The sequence below is a fragment of the Amborella trichopoda genome, chromosome 9 (assembly GCF_054954075.1).
Source record: "Amborella trichopoda isolate Santa Cruz 75 chromosome 9, AtrichopodaSantaCruz75HAP2 v2.0, whole genome shotgun sequence".
Classification (NCBI taxonomy): domain Eukaryota; kingdom Viridiplantae; phylum Streptophyta; class Magnoliopsida; order Amborellales; family Amborellaceae; genus Amborella; species Amborella trichopoda.
The window spans coordinates 36,814,988-36,830,848 of record NC_142344.1 but is presented as its reverse complement, the minus strand read 5'-3'; the positions used below and the strand labels follow the sequence as shown (position 1 = coordinate 36,830,848).

The 15,861-nt window shown below is 36.5% G+C and overlaps 1 protein-coding gene across 8 annotated transcripts in view; it reads right to left on the bottom strand.

Moving 5' to 3' along the window:
* Positions 1-1,469: 1,469 nt before the first annotated feature.
* Positions 1,470-15,861, bottom strand: part of LOC18425699 (ATP binding microtubule motor family protein) — a 79,539-nt gene continuing 65,147 nt past the window's right edge. For 6 of the 8 annotated variants that reach the window (XM_011631094.3, XM_011631095.3, XM_020662148.2 and 3 more), the window contains 5 exons: positions 15,656-15,791; positions 15,401-15,528; positions 2,040-2,272; positions 1,886-1,955; positions 1,470-1,776 (listed from right to left, as the gene is read on the bottom strand). In XM_011631094.3, the coding sequence (XP_011629396.2) occupies positions 1,675-1,776; positions 1,886-1,955; positions 2,040-2,272; positions 15,401-15,528; positions 15,656-15,791 (669 nt within the window). In that variant the 3' untranslated portion in view covers positions 1,470-1,674. Of the gene's footprint in view, positions 1,777-1,885; positions 1,956-2,039; positions 2,273-15,400; positions 15,529-15,655; positions 15,796-15,861 lie in introns of all 8 variants that reach the window. The other 2 variants (XR_002279520.2, XR_016040545.1) reach the window with 1 other exon arrangement.

Genomic DNA, 15,861 nt, shown 5'->3' with positions numbered 1-15,861 from the left:
GTCAATTTTCATGTACTTTTTATGTTTCAATTCGGTATTCATCAAAGGGACTGCAAGGTTATTATTAATTCGGGATTTATCCTTCTCTTTTTTTTTTTGACAATGAATTCAAGATTTATCTAAGGGAGCAATTTTTCCTATTACGAGAAATATATAAGATGGTTCTGTTTAACCTTTCAAGTGGTCCAAGCCTGCTTAGGTCCCAAAACTGAATTCCTGCCCTGAAAATGATCCAAATGATATGCACCTCCACAGTGACTGTACGTTTGATATAAAGTTGATGTTTCTAATTATTTCATATCGTGAATAAAAAAAAAAAATTATTATTTCAAAATTTCATGCAGATTTAGCCCTTGTGCACACATATACATTCGCATACTCCGTACGTACAAATCTGCACGTGCTACTGTTGCTCTTTTAAAAATGTTCATGTATACACCAGAAAATAAAAAAAGGGAACGGTTTCTATACTTCCTCTATAGCATAGAAGATCTATGCTTTCTCTACCATCTCTCTTCCATCCAGTGATCCAATTTTGATCAAGAGAATCTCACTATTTGATCTTGGATCCAACGTCTCAAAGTATTTTATTTTTAATTTTTTTTATACAAATTGTATGAATATAAAATCGATATATACCATCTTCTCATTGGAGTGCACCTATAAAAAATATTTAAAATAATTGTTCAATAAAATATAATAACCAAAATACCCCTTAAAGCTTTCAAAAGTATTTTGATCATTTTATTTTATTGAAAATATTTTTTTTATATTTATTGCTAGTGCAAGTTTAATAAAGGATTGGATGTCCAAAATATCGTGTCAAAATAGTTTATAGAGAAAAAAATTAAAATAAAATAGTGTAGAGACATGACATTGTGATTGAAACAATCTTAACCCTCCATTTAAAATGGACGGTTGGATAAAGAAAAATATATAAGTTTTATGGTCCATAAAATAATTACTAGAACTTCATAATGTAATATTACCGCCCCAGAATATAACATATTGTGTCCATAAGGAAATTATGCTTAAAGCGGCATGCAAAAACGCAAAAAAGAGACTAAAATGACGTGGATAAAACGATGCTGCAAGAACAAAAATAATGTAGAGGAACGTACCCAAAGCCCAAACTCACATGAGACACCAAAGCAAATAACGCTGAGTTATGACCAACTTCTCTTTTTGAAATGGATCTTAACTTTAAGGAATTATATATTTTTTAACATGGAGGTTATTAATCTGTAAAAATAGCTAAATTTTAAAAACTAAAATGATGCTTTTTGGAGAAAATATTTGAACCGTTGATTTTACTTTTTCCTTCGAGGACTATTGTTTACAAGACCCAATTTTGGTCGACGGTGTAAGCTCAAAAGCACCAAACAATTTTCCTAGAAAAAAGTTATCTCTAAATAGTTTATCTGACCCAGCTTTTATTAAAGTGAGTGAGAGAGAGAGAGAGGTCGATGTAGAAAGGACGGCTTCATTAGAGTGAGATAGAAAAAGAGGTCGACGTAGCTGTTTTAAAATGTCTGTGATTCTATTGAGATCCATGATTTTTCCAAAATAAAAGGAAATTACGGGGACCTTACAAGAACTCTGACAGTGCCCTTGTGGATACTCCCTTGGCATTTTATAAACACTGTTACAAGCGGTGTAACTTAACAAGAACAATCATATTGGACGGTTGCCTCTCAGCATTCTCACAAGTGCTGCCCTTCCCTGGGTCCCTAGCCTTTCATCTGCCCTTACTTTATTATTACCATGCTTCTTCACCTGTCGACCACACAAACCATAAGTCTTATGTCAGCAGTATGTTTTGTTGCACTGTAAGATATAAACAAACGAGTCCCATTTGGAGAGGGAGAGAGAGAGAGGGGAGAACCTTTGGGACCTCGTCCTCCATATCCAAGCAATCCAAATCCCTAAAAACAGAGGATGATGGCAACAGTCTCCTGTATTTCGTAAGACAGTTTAAAATATTAGAAAAAACAATCAATCATCCACCAAATTCAGGACTCCAAAAATATGTCACTGACCTTCCAGTCCACTTCGATTGTAAAGGCTTGGAGGAGTCAGCCTTTGCATCTCCCCCTTCCCTCCTAGCATAATATGTTCCTTCTGGAATGGTTGGCACTCTGGAGACTGCATGAAAACACTCCTTTCCAGACGTGGAATTCTCTACTGATTTTGTACAGTTGTCATTCACTGCTCGCATTTTGCCAATTTTGTTTTTTTTGTCAGTGGTGGCATATGAACTTGAGACATGGTCCTGCAATTGACAACCTATCCATCAATCGAGGTGTACCAAATCCCGTATATGCATTCCACTAATTTATAAGCATAAATACACTGCATCAAATTATACAAAATGTGAGTGAGAAAAATGGATACAAACATGAAATTGGAAATGACCCATAAAATTGCTTGTCAGATTTAGCCGCTCCAAATGCTGTATTCTTGGAAAGACAATCACCTCATAAATAAAAGAAAGAAATGCATGAAGAAAACTAATGATTTCCTTGTCCCTTTCAATGGAACATGGCATCATTTGCATATATGATATCCATGTTGGTCAATATCTATTCATTGTGATCTTACCACATGATAAAAGGTGAAGGGGATAGAAACCAGGTCAGAAGAAAAACTGTAGAAAAATAAAAGGAGTAAGTTATAACCATGTTTCCAACCTGGATCACCACTTCTAGAAGAACCTGGAGAAGATATTTCCATAGAACAAGGCTCATTTTCATCACCTTCTGGTTCTTTTAATTTCAAAAGTTGTCTAATCTCATCCCGAATAGCTTCAAGAACCTTTTTACAAGAAACAACATTCCTTTTAATACCGACAAGATGTTTCTTGAATCAGTTACTACCCCCGTTGTATCTTTTTCACAAAAATTACACCTTATACAATTTTTATCGTTTGGTTTTGGGTTATGACCATACTTCCAACCCGGATCACTTCTTATAGAAGTAGCAGAAATAAACCTATTCAAATGACAAGGATTTTGTTCCTTGTTTTTGTTTTACAAAACTCATATATTGCTTAATCTCCTCTTTGATAGCTTTAGGAACATTTTTACATGGGGCAACATCCCCCTTAATACTGTTAAGATATTTATTAAACCGGTTTATGGCCACTTTCATATCTTTTTCACAAATTGGATTCGGGTTATATCCATATTTCCAACCAAGATCTCCACTTCGACAACATCCTGAAGAAGAACACCCACCTCTGAGATGTTTTCTGGTGCTAAAATAATAAAGAACACCCTTTAATAGGATTATAAAACTCCAAAACTAAATCAAATCTACCTGGGTGATATTTGGATCCACTTTCTGTAACTTTGAGAAACACTTCGATCTAATGAAAGTCACAAAATTTATTTTTTTTGAGGTTTCTTTCTCTCTAAAATAGGTTCTTGTGGGTTTAGGATTGAAATGAACCAAAAATCCATCCTTCAAACCCTTTTTATTTCAAAAAATCAATACAACGAAAAAAAAAAAAAAAAATTCTGCCCCTAGGAGGGGTGCAAGCCCTAGCCGCTGGGCCCGCCAAGGCGATGCGCCCAAGCCTTCTAAACAGCCTAGGCGATGAGCAGTTCACTTTTTTGAACACTGCCACTAAATTTTCTTGAGTTATAAACTTTTTTACAACAAAATATTCAACATATTTATGCCTATGATTGAGAGTTGGATTTCTCACTAAAAAAAAGTCATTTAGCCATCACAATGAAGGTATATCCCTTATTGCACAACTTGAAACTCTCCAAGTAACCCTTTTAGCAAAACTACTTTGCGGATGCATGAGTGAGTGTACGCAGTATTTGTAGTAGAACAAAGCCACCATAGATTGTAGGATAGACAACCAACTAATTGCACCACTTGCCAAGGAAAAAAAATACCTAGCAATGAACCTTCTCATATAATAATCACTTGCAAAATGTTCATCAACATAACCAGTAACTTTCAAATCTTATCCCATCATAACAAATATCAACATCACATGTTCCCCTCAGAAAATGAAGGATCCACTTCACAACAGTATAGTGATCATGGCTAGAATTTGGCATTGTATCTAACTACTCCAATTGTTTGTGGTATATCAAGTCCACCGCTAACCATAGCAAACATGAGGTTTCTCGCTGCTAATGAGTACAATACATAAGACATTGGTGTGTTCTCTGTTTTTGTGCTAGGTTAATGTTTCAAATACTCCATGTGTATAGGAAGGTGATACTAACCGGTTCAAAGTTCTGCAGATTGAAGCGCCACAAAACTTTCTCTACTAAACTTACGCCAAGAATTCAATTAACAACTTACAATTCCTCCATTTCAAATTCCCTGGCTACGCTTTAACAGAACCAATAGGTTTTGGGTGCAATTTGTATAGTGTCGAGGCTCTAAACAATCAAAGTAAATCGCACCTTCAAATAGTATAGAGAAATGTGGTTTCAATACTGATAATCATTGTCATAGCCTTAAAATAGGTTATCATCTCTAGTTATAAAATTTAAAGCTTCAAAAATAGTTTAGATCGAGCAAATCTATAAAAATCTTGAAAATTGACGGTACAAATATATATTACAAGATGCACTATTTCCAAAACTTGAAATCAATTTTTTTTGTCATGCCCATGCATCTTAAGGTCGAGATGATCAATTTGAGGATATTTAAGCATCAAAACAACCTCTTCTACTAAACTTTTTGAGCTGCACCCCAATTTGATTGTTTAGAGCCTCGCACTTATATAAATGTTTTCCATAGTTTTCATATTTTGGCATGCAACAATCGCATCAACAACACGATGTACAAAATCGTAAAGTGATCACCACCGTAACTATGAAGTAGACCATTGGGTAGTTTTTGTATCATGTAGATAACCATGACTCATTTTGGACTAGGCAAATGTTTCTAATACCCAAGAGATCAGGGAAAGTTTGAGAGGTAGTGAAATATAGATACTTTGCATACTAATACCCATATCACTCATGCCCGAAAAGAGGAAGCTCATGCCCAAATAGCACATGTCACCAAGAATCTACAAAATCCCTTAAGCACTAAATAAAACCTTGTGATCCACACCTTAAAAACATTTTTCATTATGAAACAACTAATGTCTATATCCTACGTTGCCAAAGGTCCTCCCATTACATGTAACCAATCAGTGTTTCTCAAAACTTGGGAGGGCGGCCTAGTAAATTTTTGTTTTTTTTTTTTTTTCTCTCTAAAATAACGTCTAATGGCTTTTAAGTTTCAAATAAACCTAAAACCCACAATTTTTCCCCTTTAGTATTAAAAAAATAACCCAAAAATACCTTCACGGAGCCGCATTTCTGTCCCTAGGCGGGGCACAGGCCCTGGGCAGCCGCCTAGGCGCGTTCAAGTGGGCGACTAGGCGGGTTCCCGAGCGCCCAGGGACATCCGCCTAGTTTGGCCGCCTAGGGCCGGGGCAATGCACCCAAGCCTTCTGGACCGCCTAGGCAGCCGCTTAGGCAATGGGCGGTCCGCTTTTTAAAACTATGTAACCAATTATTCTTCTATATAGGATCTTATAAGTAAGGCCCCAGTAAATGAAGAGTTTGAAAGCGATTTATTATTGGCATAATATTAAATCCCCTAGCAGCAAGCAGCTATAGGGACATAGCTGATATAATGTTAAACCCCATAGTATCAACAGTCGTAGGGTCAAATATGCTATTATTATCAACTCCCTTATAAGCAGGCAACTGTAGTGGCAGATCTAACATATTATTTAGTCCCCTAGAAGCAGGGCAGCTTTGGGGGTCCTCAGGGACACCTAAAAACCATACGCAACCCCATAATGCATCTGCATCTCAACTGAATCTATATGGGTAATGGGCTCAATTAAAATAGTTTAGGAGGTACAACATGATTGCACGGCTAGCACAAATGGATTGCCAAGTTATAGTAATGACCTATCATATAGCATTCTCAATCTTTAATTTTTCTTAATAAATTATGGCATCTTTAAGGACAACAAATTTACACTATTTGGAAAGGTAAATAATTTTTTTCATTCATCAAATGTCATCTCAAAATTATAAAATTTATCCTCTCAAAGGGAGAGGAGGACCTTTGAAGAATTTGTATAATTTACCTAGAATAGGAGTGCTAGGGCGTCCCAAAAGCGACGCGTTGTACCGGACCCTGGGTACAGTGAGAAATCAACAAGGGTTAGCTAGGGCATTCTCCAGAAGCGATGTACTCCAGAGCCGCCCGGTTGCGATGAAAATAGGCAAGGGTTCCCACAACATCCTGAACGAGCACGAGTAAAAAGCTAGTCCAAGAGAATAGGATTCGTTTAGCCACAAGGAAGGTAGGCATGCTTACAGGTAAGAGTATGGAGTTAGTGGATACAATGAGACGAAGGAGAGTAAACATAGCTTGTCTACAAGAAACTAAATCGAAAGGAGAAAAAGCTAAAGAAATAGATGGGTATAAACTATGGTATACAAGAAATGATCATAATAGAAATAGCGTAGGCATAATAATAGATAAATATTTTCAAAGATAAAGTTGTTAATGTTAAAAAAATAGGTATATTAAACTCGTATTACGAGAAAAGATAATTAACATAATTAGCGCTTATGCACCACAAGTAGAATTAGACGATAGAATTAAGAGACAATTTTAGGAGGACATAGATGGAATAGTCTAAGACATACCAAATGGAGAGAGGACCTTTTTAGGACGGGACTTAAATGGTCATCTAGGGAAGGATAGAAGAGGATAAAAAGGAGTACATGGGGGATATGGGTTTGGGGAAAGAAACGAGATGGGTGAGACTATTATAGATTTTGTTATGGTCTAGCAATAACAAACACTTACATTAAAAAGAAGAACACATAAAAGTTAGATAGAACTCTTCCTAGTTAAGAAGGTAGATCAACTATCATGTAAAGACTGCAAGGTTATCCCAGGAGAGAGTTTGACTACCCAACATAGGCTCGTGTCATGGATGTCTGCATAAAGACATGGAGCAACAAAGGTGAAAGTAATGAGCATCTAAGAACTAGGTGGTGGAATTTAAAAAATGAGAAAATAGAATTATTTAGGGATAAATTAGTTGAAGAAGGAAAATAGAACTCTGAACATGATGTCAATGTAAAATGAAATGAGATGGTTGAATGTATCAAGAACGTGGCAAAAGAAGTTTTAGAAGAATCTAGAGGAAAAAGAAACTTCGATAAGTAAACTTGGCGGTGGAATGACATGGTTCAGAAGATCATTAACGAAAAATCGATCACATTATAAAACTTGACAGTGTAATAGAAACAATAAAAAATGCTAAGAAAAAATGCTAAAAAAATAGTAAGTAAAGTTAAATTTAAGGCATATGATAATCTATACAATAAACCAAGAACAAGAGAAGGTGAAAAAGACATCTTCAAATTAGCAAAAATAAAAGAGCAAAAGTGTAGGGATCCAAACTATAGTAAACGCATTAAAAGTGAAGATCAAAAGATTTTGGTGAAGGATGACGATGTCAATGAAAGGTGGAAAGTCTATTTTCAGAAATTATTAAATGACGAACACTATGGGAACATAGTGGTAGAAGGGACCGTTGGTACAAGTGACAACGGATGTCATAGATAAATTCGTAGGATTAGGATATCGAAAGTGAAAGAGGCTTTGAAAAGGATGAAGATAAGAAAGACACTAGGATCGTAAGGTATCCTGATAAAGGTTTGGAAGTGCATGGGGCAAAGTGGCATTGACCGGCTGACAAAGTTGTTCAACAAGGTGTTGAGAACAAAACAAATGCCAGACAAATGGTGAAATAGTATTGTGGTACCTATTTACAAGAACAAATGAGACATACAGAACTGTGCAAACTGTCGAAGGATCAAGCTTATGAGCCATACTATGAAGCTTTGGGAGAGAGTCACTAAGCAACGACTAAGGCATGAAATGAGTATATCTGAGAACCAATGATTATATGCAAGGAAGGTCAACAACAAAAGCTATTTTCCTACTTATGCAACTGATTGAGAAGTTTAGAGCGAAGGGAAAAAACCTCCACATGGTCTTTAGTGGTCTAGAGAAAGCTTATGATAAAGTACCTCGAGATTTGATTTGGCAGGTGTGGGAAAATAAAAGTGTCTCTAGATACTACATCGACTTGGTGAGAGATATGTACGATGAAGCGCTAACTAGTGCAAGAACAACTAGTGGAGACACGAGTGAGTTTTCAGAGACAATAGGTCTACATCAAGGGTCAACAATGAGCTCGTACTTCTGTCTTAGTTATGGACGACTTAACTAGGCACCTACAGGATGAGGTATTGTGGTGCATGTTGTTCGCAGATGACATCGTTTGATTGATGTGACTCGAAATGAAGTCGACACAAAGTTAGAATTTTGGAGGAATGCTCTAGAATCCAAAGGTTTTAAAATTAGTCGGACTAAGACAGAATATATAGAGTACAAGTTTAGTAACAATAAGAGTAGAGACAAGGAAGTAATCAAGATTGACGGCCAGAAAGTACAAAAAAGACCATATTTTCGATATCTTGGGTCAATAATCCAAGAAAAAGCAAAGATCGAGGAAGATGTCACATACAAAATTAGAGCTGGGTGGGTGAAGTGGAAATGTTCAACTGGAATTTTATGTGATCGCCGCATACCAATGAGGTTGAAGGGAAAGTTTTATAAGACAGCGGCGCGACTAGCTTTACTCTATGGGGCGGAATGTTGAGCATACAAAAAACAATATAACCATAGAATGAGTGTAGCGGAGATGAGGATGTTGAGATGGATGAGTGGCAAGATAAGAAGGGATAGTCTATTCCAGAGAATTTAGGCGTGGTACCAATAGGAAATAAAATGAAAGAGAGAGTAGGCTTCGGTGGACTGGTCATGCGTGGTACCGATCGAGTACAACACATGTTAGCAATGTTTGAAAACTCATTCGTCCAACCACCTAGGCGGACTTTTGGATAAAACACCTAGGCATTTATAAACCGAACACTATTAGGCGGCCAAAACTAGGCGCTCGACTAGATAGGAAAAGGCGGCCGCCTGGGCGGCTTGCATGAGTTCGACAGAAAAAATTCAGGATGGGACAAAAAATGGCATTTTACCCTCTTAAAAGGGGGGAATACCCATTCTTGCCCTCAAAAACAATTATAGTGAACTTTAGAGTGAGTAACAACTTGAAAAAAAACTAGATTTGAAGATTTTTTAAGAGATGGAAATTTTTTTCGAAATCCTAGAATGGTCACCATATTAATGGATACTCATCCCCAATCTTTTTGAGGCTTATAGAGGTTATAAAAGAGGATATTTGGGATCCCAAACATTTCAGTTTAGCTCGAAATCGAGTCCACTTCAATAAGGTTGGTATATTTCAATAGTTTTCATTACGTTTTGTATTTTTCAATTAATGTCTAATTATGTTATTATTTACTATTTGTATTTTTATTTTAATATTTTGTGATATATATTTGATATGTTATTGTCCATTTGGATTATTATTTTATTAGTTTGTTTAATAATTTCTTAATTCTTAATTGCTTATTAAATAATTGCATGTGTAATATGTTTTCTCGATGTTTGATTCATAAAGCATAATTATTTTGTTAGTTTAATATTAACTTAATGCTTATTAAATAATTGAGTTATAATTATTTCATTTACAGTCTAAAGTTGTAAATATTTAGGTTTGATATGTGATTCCGGCTTCTAGCATCTTAAGAGTATATTATATACAAAACTTATTAACTAATAAAACAAACAACTCTCTATATAATAAAATGGGGGGAGGTCTGTGGGATCCAAATTTAAAAAAAGGAAAAAAAAAACACACTTTGCCTTTGGGTCTGGGCGGCGACCTTAGCACCTAGGCGCTCCAGCCCCCCCCAACTGCCTAAGCGGCTGCCTCCGACTTATTGAACATTATTTGTTAGGAGGTACGAGTTAGTTCAAGTGGAAGGATTGCAAAGGGCAAAGGCTAGGCCCAAAAGGACGTGGTTGAAAATAGTCCGAAAAGATATAAGGACTTATGGCTTCACTGAAGATATGGCCCTTAATAAAGCAAAATGGAGAATAGGAGTCTATGAAATTAAACAAAAAAGTGAAACCATGGGTTAAGGACACTTGAGGGAAGTTAAGCCCCATATGTGGCACACATGTATGCATATAACTCATGTACATCATGATCTCAAGCGATTTTTTAAAATGTTTACTTTTTTTTTGGTTAACTATTTAATAAGTGCTTTTTAAAAGGATATTTGGTCTCGAATGACCCATATCAATAATTCTTCTTCCAAATCGTCATTCAAAATCCTAAAATGATTAGAAATTGATAAGAAACTTCTTAGAGAAAGTAGTGGTCTTTCGGAAAGATTCGACACTCAGGCATTGGAAAGTTTGAAATTGAAGGTGGGCTGCTTTATTAGATTTGAAAGTGTGGCGGATAAGGGAAACTAGGAATATGGTGTGATTGTCATTCTAAAAACATAAAGTTGTTGCAACTGTTGAGGGCTGAGATATAGCCACTTTCACCCCACAGATCTCCAAAGAAAAAAGCCATTTCATCTCCTTTAAACCCAAAACATGGTGTTATCTATAGGCCTTAACCCATTCTCTCAAGACACCCAACTTTATAGAGAATACGCTAGGACATGTAAACGAGAGAAGAGGTAAGGGTTGGGTCATGTAATAGAGAGAGAAGGCAAGGGCTGGGATGTGTTGAAGAGAGAGAGTAGCCATTTAAGTATTGGGATGAGAGAGATTAAATTTTTTTTTCTTCTCCCTTGTCCCTAGCCCAATCTTTACCTTTAAAGGAGTTAGAAAGAAATTTGTCGAAGTTATGGTGTTCCATTGATCCGAAGAGATCAAGTGGGGTGTGTGAACTCCAATAAGTAATTATCGTGGGCAACACCAACAGTTTATGTTCTTTTGTGTGTAGCAACCTATTGTCTTTCCACTATTCAAGATGCCACTTTTTTCTCACCATTCTTCTATTTAATTATGAGTTAAGTTTAATCCTCATTGAAAATTATTGTTGGAGTTCGTAACTTAGTTAGGTCGAGAAATTAGTAGTGACCTTGTTTCAGGCATTTTCTTTTTGCTTTGATGATGTTTCTTACGATGATTAACTTTGAATTTCAGAACATGTAATGTGTTGATCAAGGCAGTTCTAGTAAAGATCCTGAGAAAAACTTTGAAATTCTTACAAAGATCATTCCACATATTGCTGCTCACAAATTGTTCTTTTACATTACATGCAAGAATGCAAATGCCCTCAACAGGATACTCTTTCCTTTCTTGTTTCATCAAAGATGATATCCCAATTAACCACAATGTCCCCGCCAATGGTACACCCCTTTATACCATTTGCGTAGTAAAATAATAATAATAATAATGCAGCTAATAGATTTAGCATCCAACAACCAAAAACAGAAAGGAAAGAGTAATCAATAAGTTTACTAGTCCAAAACTCTTCCAGTGTCTCATAGATAAGTGGAACATTGGTGCACCACTTACTTCGGAAACAAGCTATGCAAACTACATCTGCCCGAAAACACTACCCCAACCAACAGTATTCGACATACACCTAGCACACTTCGTGATCATGTGAATCATCCTCCTATTCACCCCATTCTGCTAAGATGACCTTAGAACTGCCAACTGCCAAGCTAAGCCACACTCACTACAAAAATTATTAATTCATCAGAGCAAAATTCTCCCCATCTCCCCATTATTAGTTCTCAGACAATTGATACCCTTGTTTTTATTCTCTCCGCATTATTAGTTCTCAGACAATTGATACCCTTGTTTTTATTCTCAATGTCTTGGAACTTTTTCAAGCAAGAAAAGGCCTCTCATTATCTTTTTGACAACAAAACTAACAAAATATGCAGTGACATCAAAAGACAACAAGCGATTCCCATGTGCCTGAATGTATCAATTCCATAAACTCCTTACTTCCAGTGGTGGATAAAGCAAAATGTGTTTTATATTTACGAAACAATCATGACTCACAACAAGACACATTGAGGTAGTCAAGGACAAGGTTTTTATCAAAGAGTATCTTAAAGTCCACAATCGCCAATGTGATCCAAACATATATCATGTCATGACAGATTTCACCGCCACAACATTACCTTCCCCTAAGATTGTTTTTCCAAACAATCTAGTAAATTGCTTGCTAGCTCTCCTTTTGAAACCACTAGTACTCTTAAGTATACCACTTGTGAATTTCAAACCTTAGTCATGGAATTTCCAGGGAATAAAAGACTCCTTTTAAGACCTAGAATATATCTGACACTGAGCATTGTGCATGTTACACCATCTAACATCTTGATTATCACCCAAGTCCAACTATTTTACATGAGTCTTTATTTTCCATGCAAACAACCTCCACCATCACATGGTACTCATAGAGCAATCCATGGGTGGACTCCTGTGAAATGATGCTCTAGAATTGAACAGTTAATACGATAAAATTTACTTCATATCTATTGAAAAAACACCCAATCTTCAAAACACTCAATATCTTCTGAAAGGTTTCCTTGAGAATCATTTGAACTAGGCTTCATTAGAACCAAAGTTCAACTTTCCTAGATCCTTTTTTGTGCCTTACAATTTTTTTTCATATGGCCTACTTTTATTTCGCCCCAACAATTTGGTATCTTACCCCGTCCAACTTGGAACATATCTAACCTCTTCTTCGAATTGTCTCCATTTATCTGACTCCTGTCACAAACACAACCCAAAAAGACTCTTGACCAGACTGGTGAACTACAATTACTTCTCGATAGATGTGTGGGACAAAGGAGGCCTTGTGGTACCTATTGCCCAACCTTCCTCTGCTCTGAGAATCGTGTGAACTGAAAGTGGGCAGAAAGGAAGGAGGTCCTCCTCCTAGACACCTAAATTTTAAACAAACATTAAGTTCAAATTCCAGAGACTTTTCACTAGTGAAATTCAGATCAGCATATCCCCTAAATCTAGCATTGTGTAATCAACAAAGTCTAAGTTTTACAACTGGACAAACCAGGGCTTGACAGGGCTGGCCTAGTTCCGGCCCTCGACCTCGAAACGTTGACCTTGGCCCAGCCAGCCCTACTGGGTGAAAGGGGCCCTGGCCCAATCCCATCCCTATACTTGGGCTATGTGGCTTGGCCCAAGGCTGTTAATGAGGTCAAAGTAGGCCACGCTAGGCAATGACCCATGGCCCAGACCATTCAAAACCTAAACGAAGTAATATTGTTGCCTTCACTTCTTCATCAATTTTCACATTTGATGTCACCAACTTGCTAATCAAGGCATCGAACTAATCCAAGTGCCCTTGCAATAAAGAACCATCTCTCAACCGGGTTGACAATGACCAATATTTTTGTTAAGAGTTTTACTCACATAAGTATTTTTTACCCTATTCCACAAAGGCCTTGTCAAGGTTTTCAAGGAGACACTGAATGCAACATAATAATTTGAGGCCAAAAGAATGTTGATAACTGGTCTTTCTGATCAAACTCCTCTACATCTCCGAATTCTTTTCTTTATGTTGCAGAGCATCCAAATAGCCAGAATCCTCAAACATTGCATGCATTGAATTTCCAAATGAGAAGTAGGACCCATTGAACTTTAGGGGACTTCATATTTGGTTTAACCACCTACAACCATCCCCAAAGGTCTGCCACAAACTATTGCCCAACAAGGATCAAAAAACCTTGAGCTTATCTTATGGGCAGACATTTTAGTGTCAGACACATGTACATGGTGTTGCATGCCATGAAGAACAGGATTAAGCATCATGGTGATATTGTGAAGAGAACTAAATCCAATAATGTTTTGCTCATATTCTATTTCATGGAAAAGTAGTAAAAAATAATCAATTATACCTTAATTGGCTGAATCCATAGACTATTTTAAAATACCATAGGAATTTTCAAAGTACACGTACTTCAATATGAAAAAGAAGATCAAACTAAAAATGATTTAATTAATTGGTAATAAACAAGTAGAATATCCAAATCCTTGTGTGTGTCAATATGTGTTAGACACAAGTATGGCACCCAAACACAAGAATCCATGTAACACGACATAGAGCGATTGTACCACTTTTAAGGAATAAAAACCAGGTTTTGCGTGAAATAAGAGGGAAGAAAAACTGTAGACAGTGCTTCAAAATTCGCAAATCTAGATCAGGAATTGCCAATTCGCAATTACCAAAGACCAAGGGCATTCCTGGTCAGAATCTGCATTTTGTTGATATATTATGTAATGTGTACTTCTTATCACAAAAGAACTCAGAAGCCCTTCTTAGTTAGACCTCCAGCACTCTATTTATGAGCAATGTTAGAGGTTCCAATTCCCTCTTGAACCTCCCACTAGTTTTACTATGTATTTTTTTAACACTATACAAAAACATGTACCACCTCCCAATATTTTCTTAAGGTTCAAGAAAATAAACTGATGGGGAGTGAACGCCAGGTCTCGTGCGGGAGGGCAAAGACACCTACCGACTAAGCCGTCCAAATATAATGTTACATAATTACACAGCTTTTTCTTTTTTAAAAAAAAAAATTCAGAGCACTGATCCAGAATGATCTAGATTAGCAATCCGGCAATTCGACATGGGATCAATGGTTGAAAGATATACACGACCAATCCGTTGTGTTACACATAGGTACAAAATGATAAAAGGAGCATGACACAAAGATTATATGATTTGTAATTGCCTACATCCACAAGTTAGCAACTTTGTCTTCCAATAATTATAAAAACACCATCGCAGTTTACAAGCTTTTTCTCACAAGCCTTAAAACAAAGTTTCCTTGTCTCAAGAACATTCACATAGGCTACAAAGAAAGTTATTTTTTCTCTCGTGAATTATCTCATTAAGAAGAACCCAATTATAGAAAAATCCATGAGAGAATACACGTATGTGAGGGCCCAAATCAATCCCCTTACTTTTAGGAAGTATCATTTTTCTCTTTAATGATGTCTTCTCCTAAGAAATGCATACTATCCAATGGGATAATAGATTGACCTTGGTCCACCATATCTTCTAAAATATCAATTACACCAAAACACGACAATACATAACATATCTTTATACACACGCACAAGTGCCCAATAATGACTTCTAGAAAAGGGATTCAAAGACTAGGAAAGCCATTTGCGCAAGGATCGCATTTGAAGCAATTATTTTCTGAAATTCGATTGCATATGACATGGTTGCATTATGTATTATTGATCAAATATACAGAATATAATGTCGCCAAGCAAACTTGCTAAAAACATACAAACTAGCGATAACTGCACAAGGAAAGAAGTCTGAACACGACAAGAAATAGAGATTAAATGAAGGGGAAGATAAGATGTGGTACAGGAAAATATTTAAGCATATCCAAACAATTACCTTTGACTCCTCCAACACTGAAGTGTCCTCCACTATCAGGGAGGAGGTCAATAATCGACCAGCAACTTCCTGCACCTTACACGACTGAGTGGGGTACTCCAATGATTGAGAATGCAAATAATCCACCTCTGATATAATGTATGTCAAGCAACAGAAAATTAGCAAAACTGCAAACGCACAAGGTTGGCACCATAGATCCCTTAATAATAAATTTGATAAAAGCACAAAAAACATTAATGAAGTAGGCAAAGGAACCTGATAAATCTTTATTGTGTAGGATCTTAGATGCCCCCTTATATTCTAGTTCTTCCAAATTACATTGTTCTGCTTCAAGAAAGGTCACAGGTTTTTGACAGGCTAGATGCACAACGTCTGGACATTCTTTCTTTGTCTAGCTTGCGAAATACACAAGTGGACTAAGTGAAAATAAATATCACTTAACAAAAAAGTGTTACAGTAAG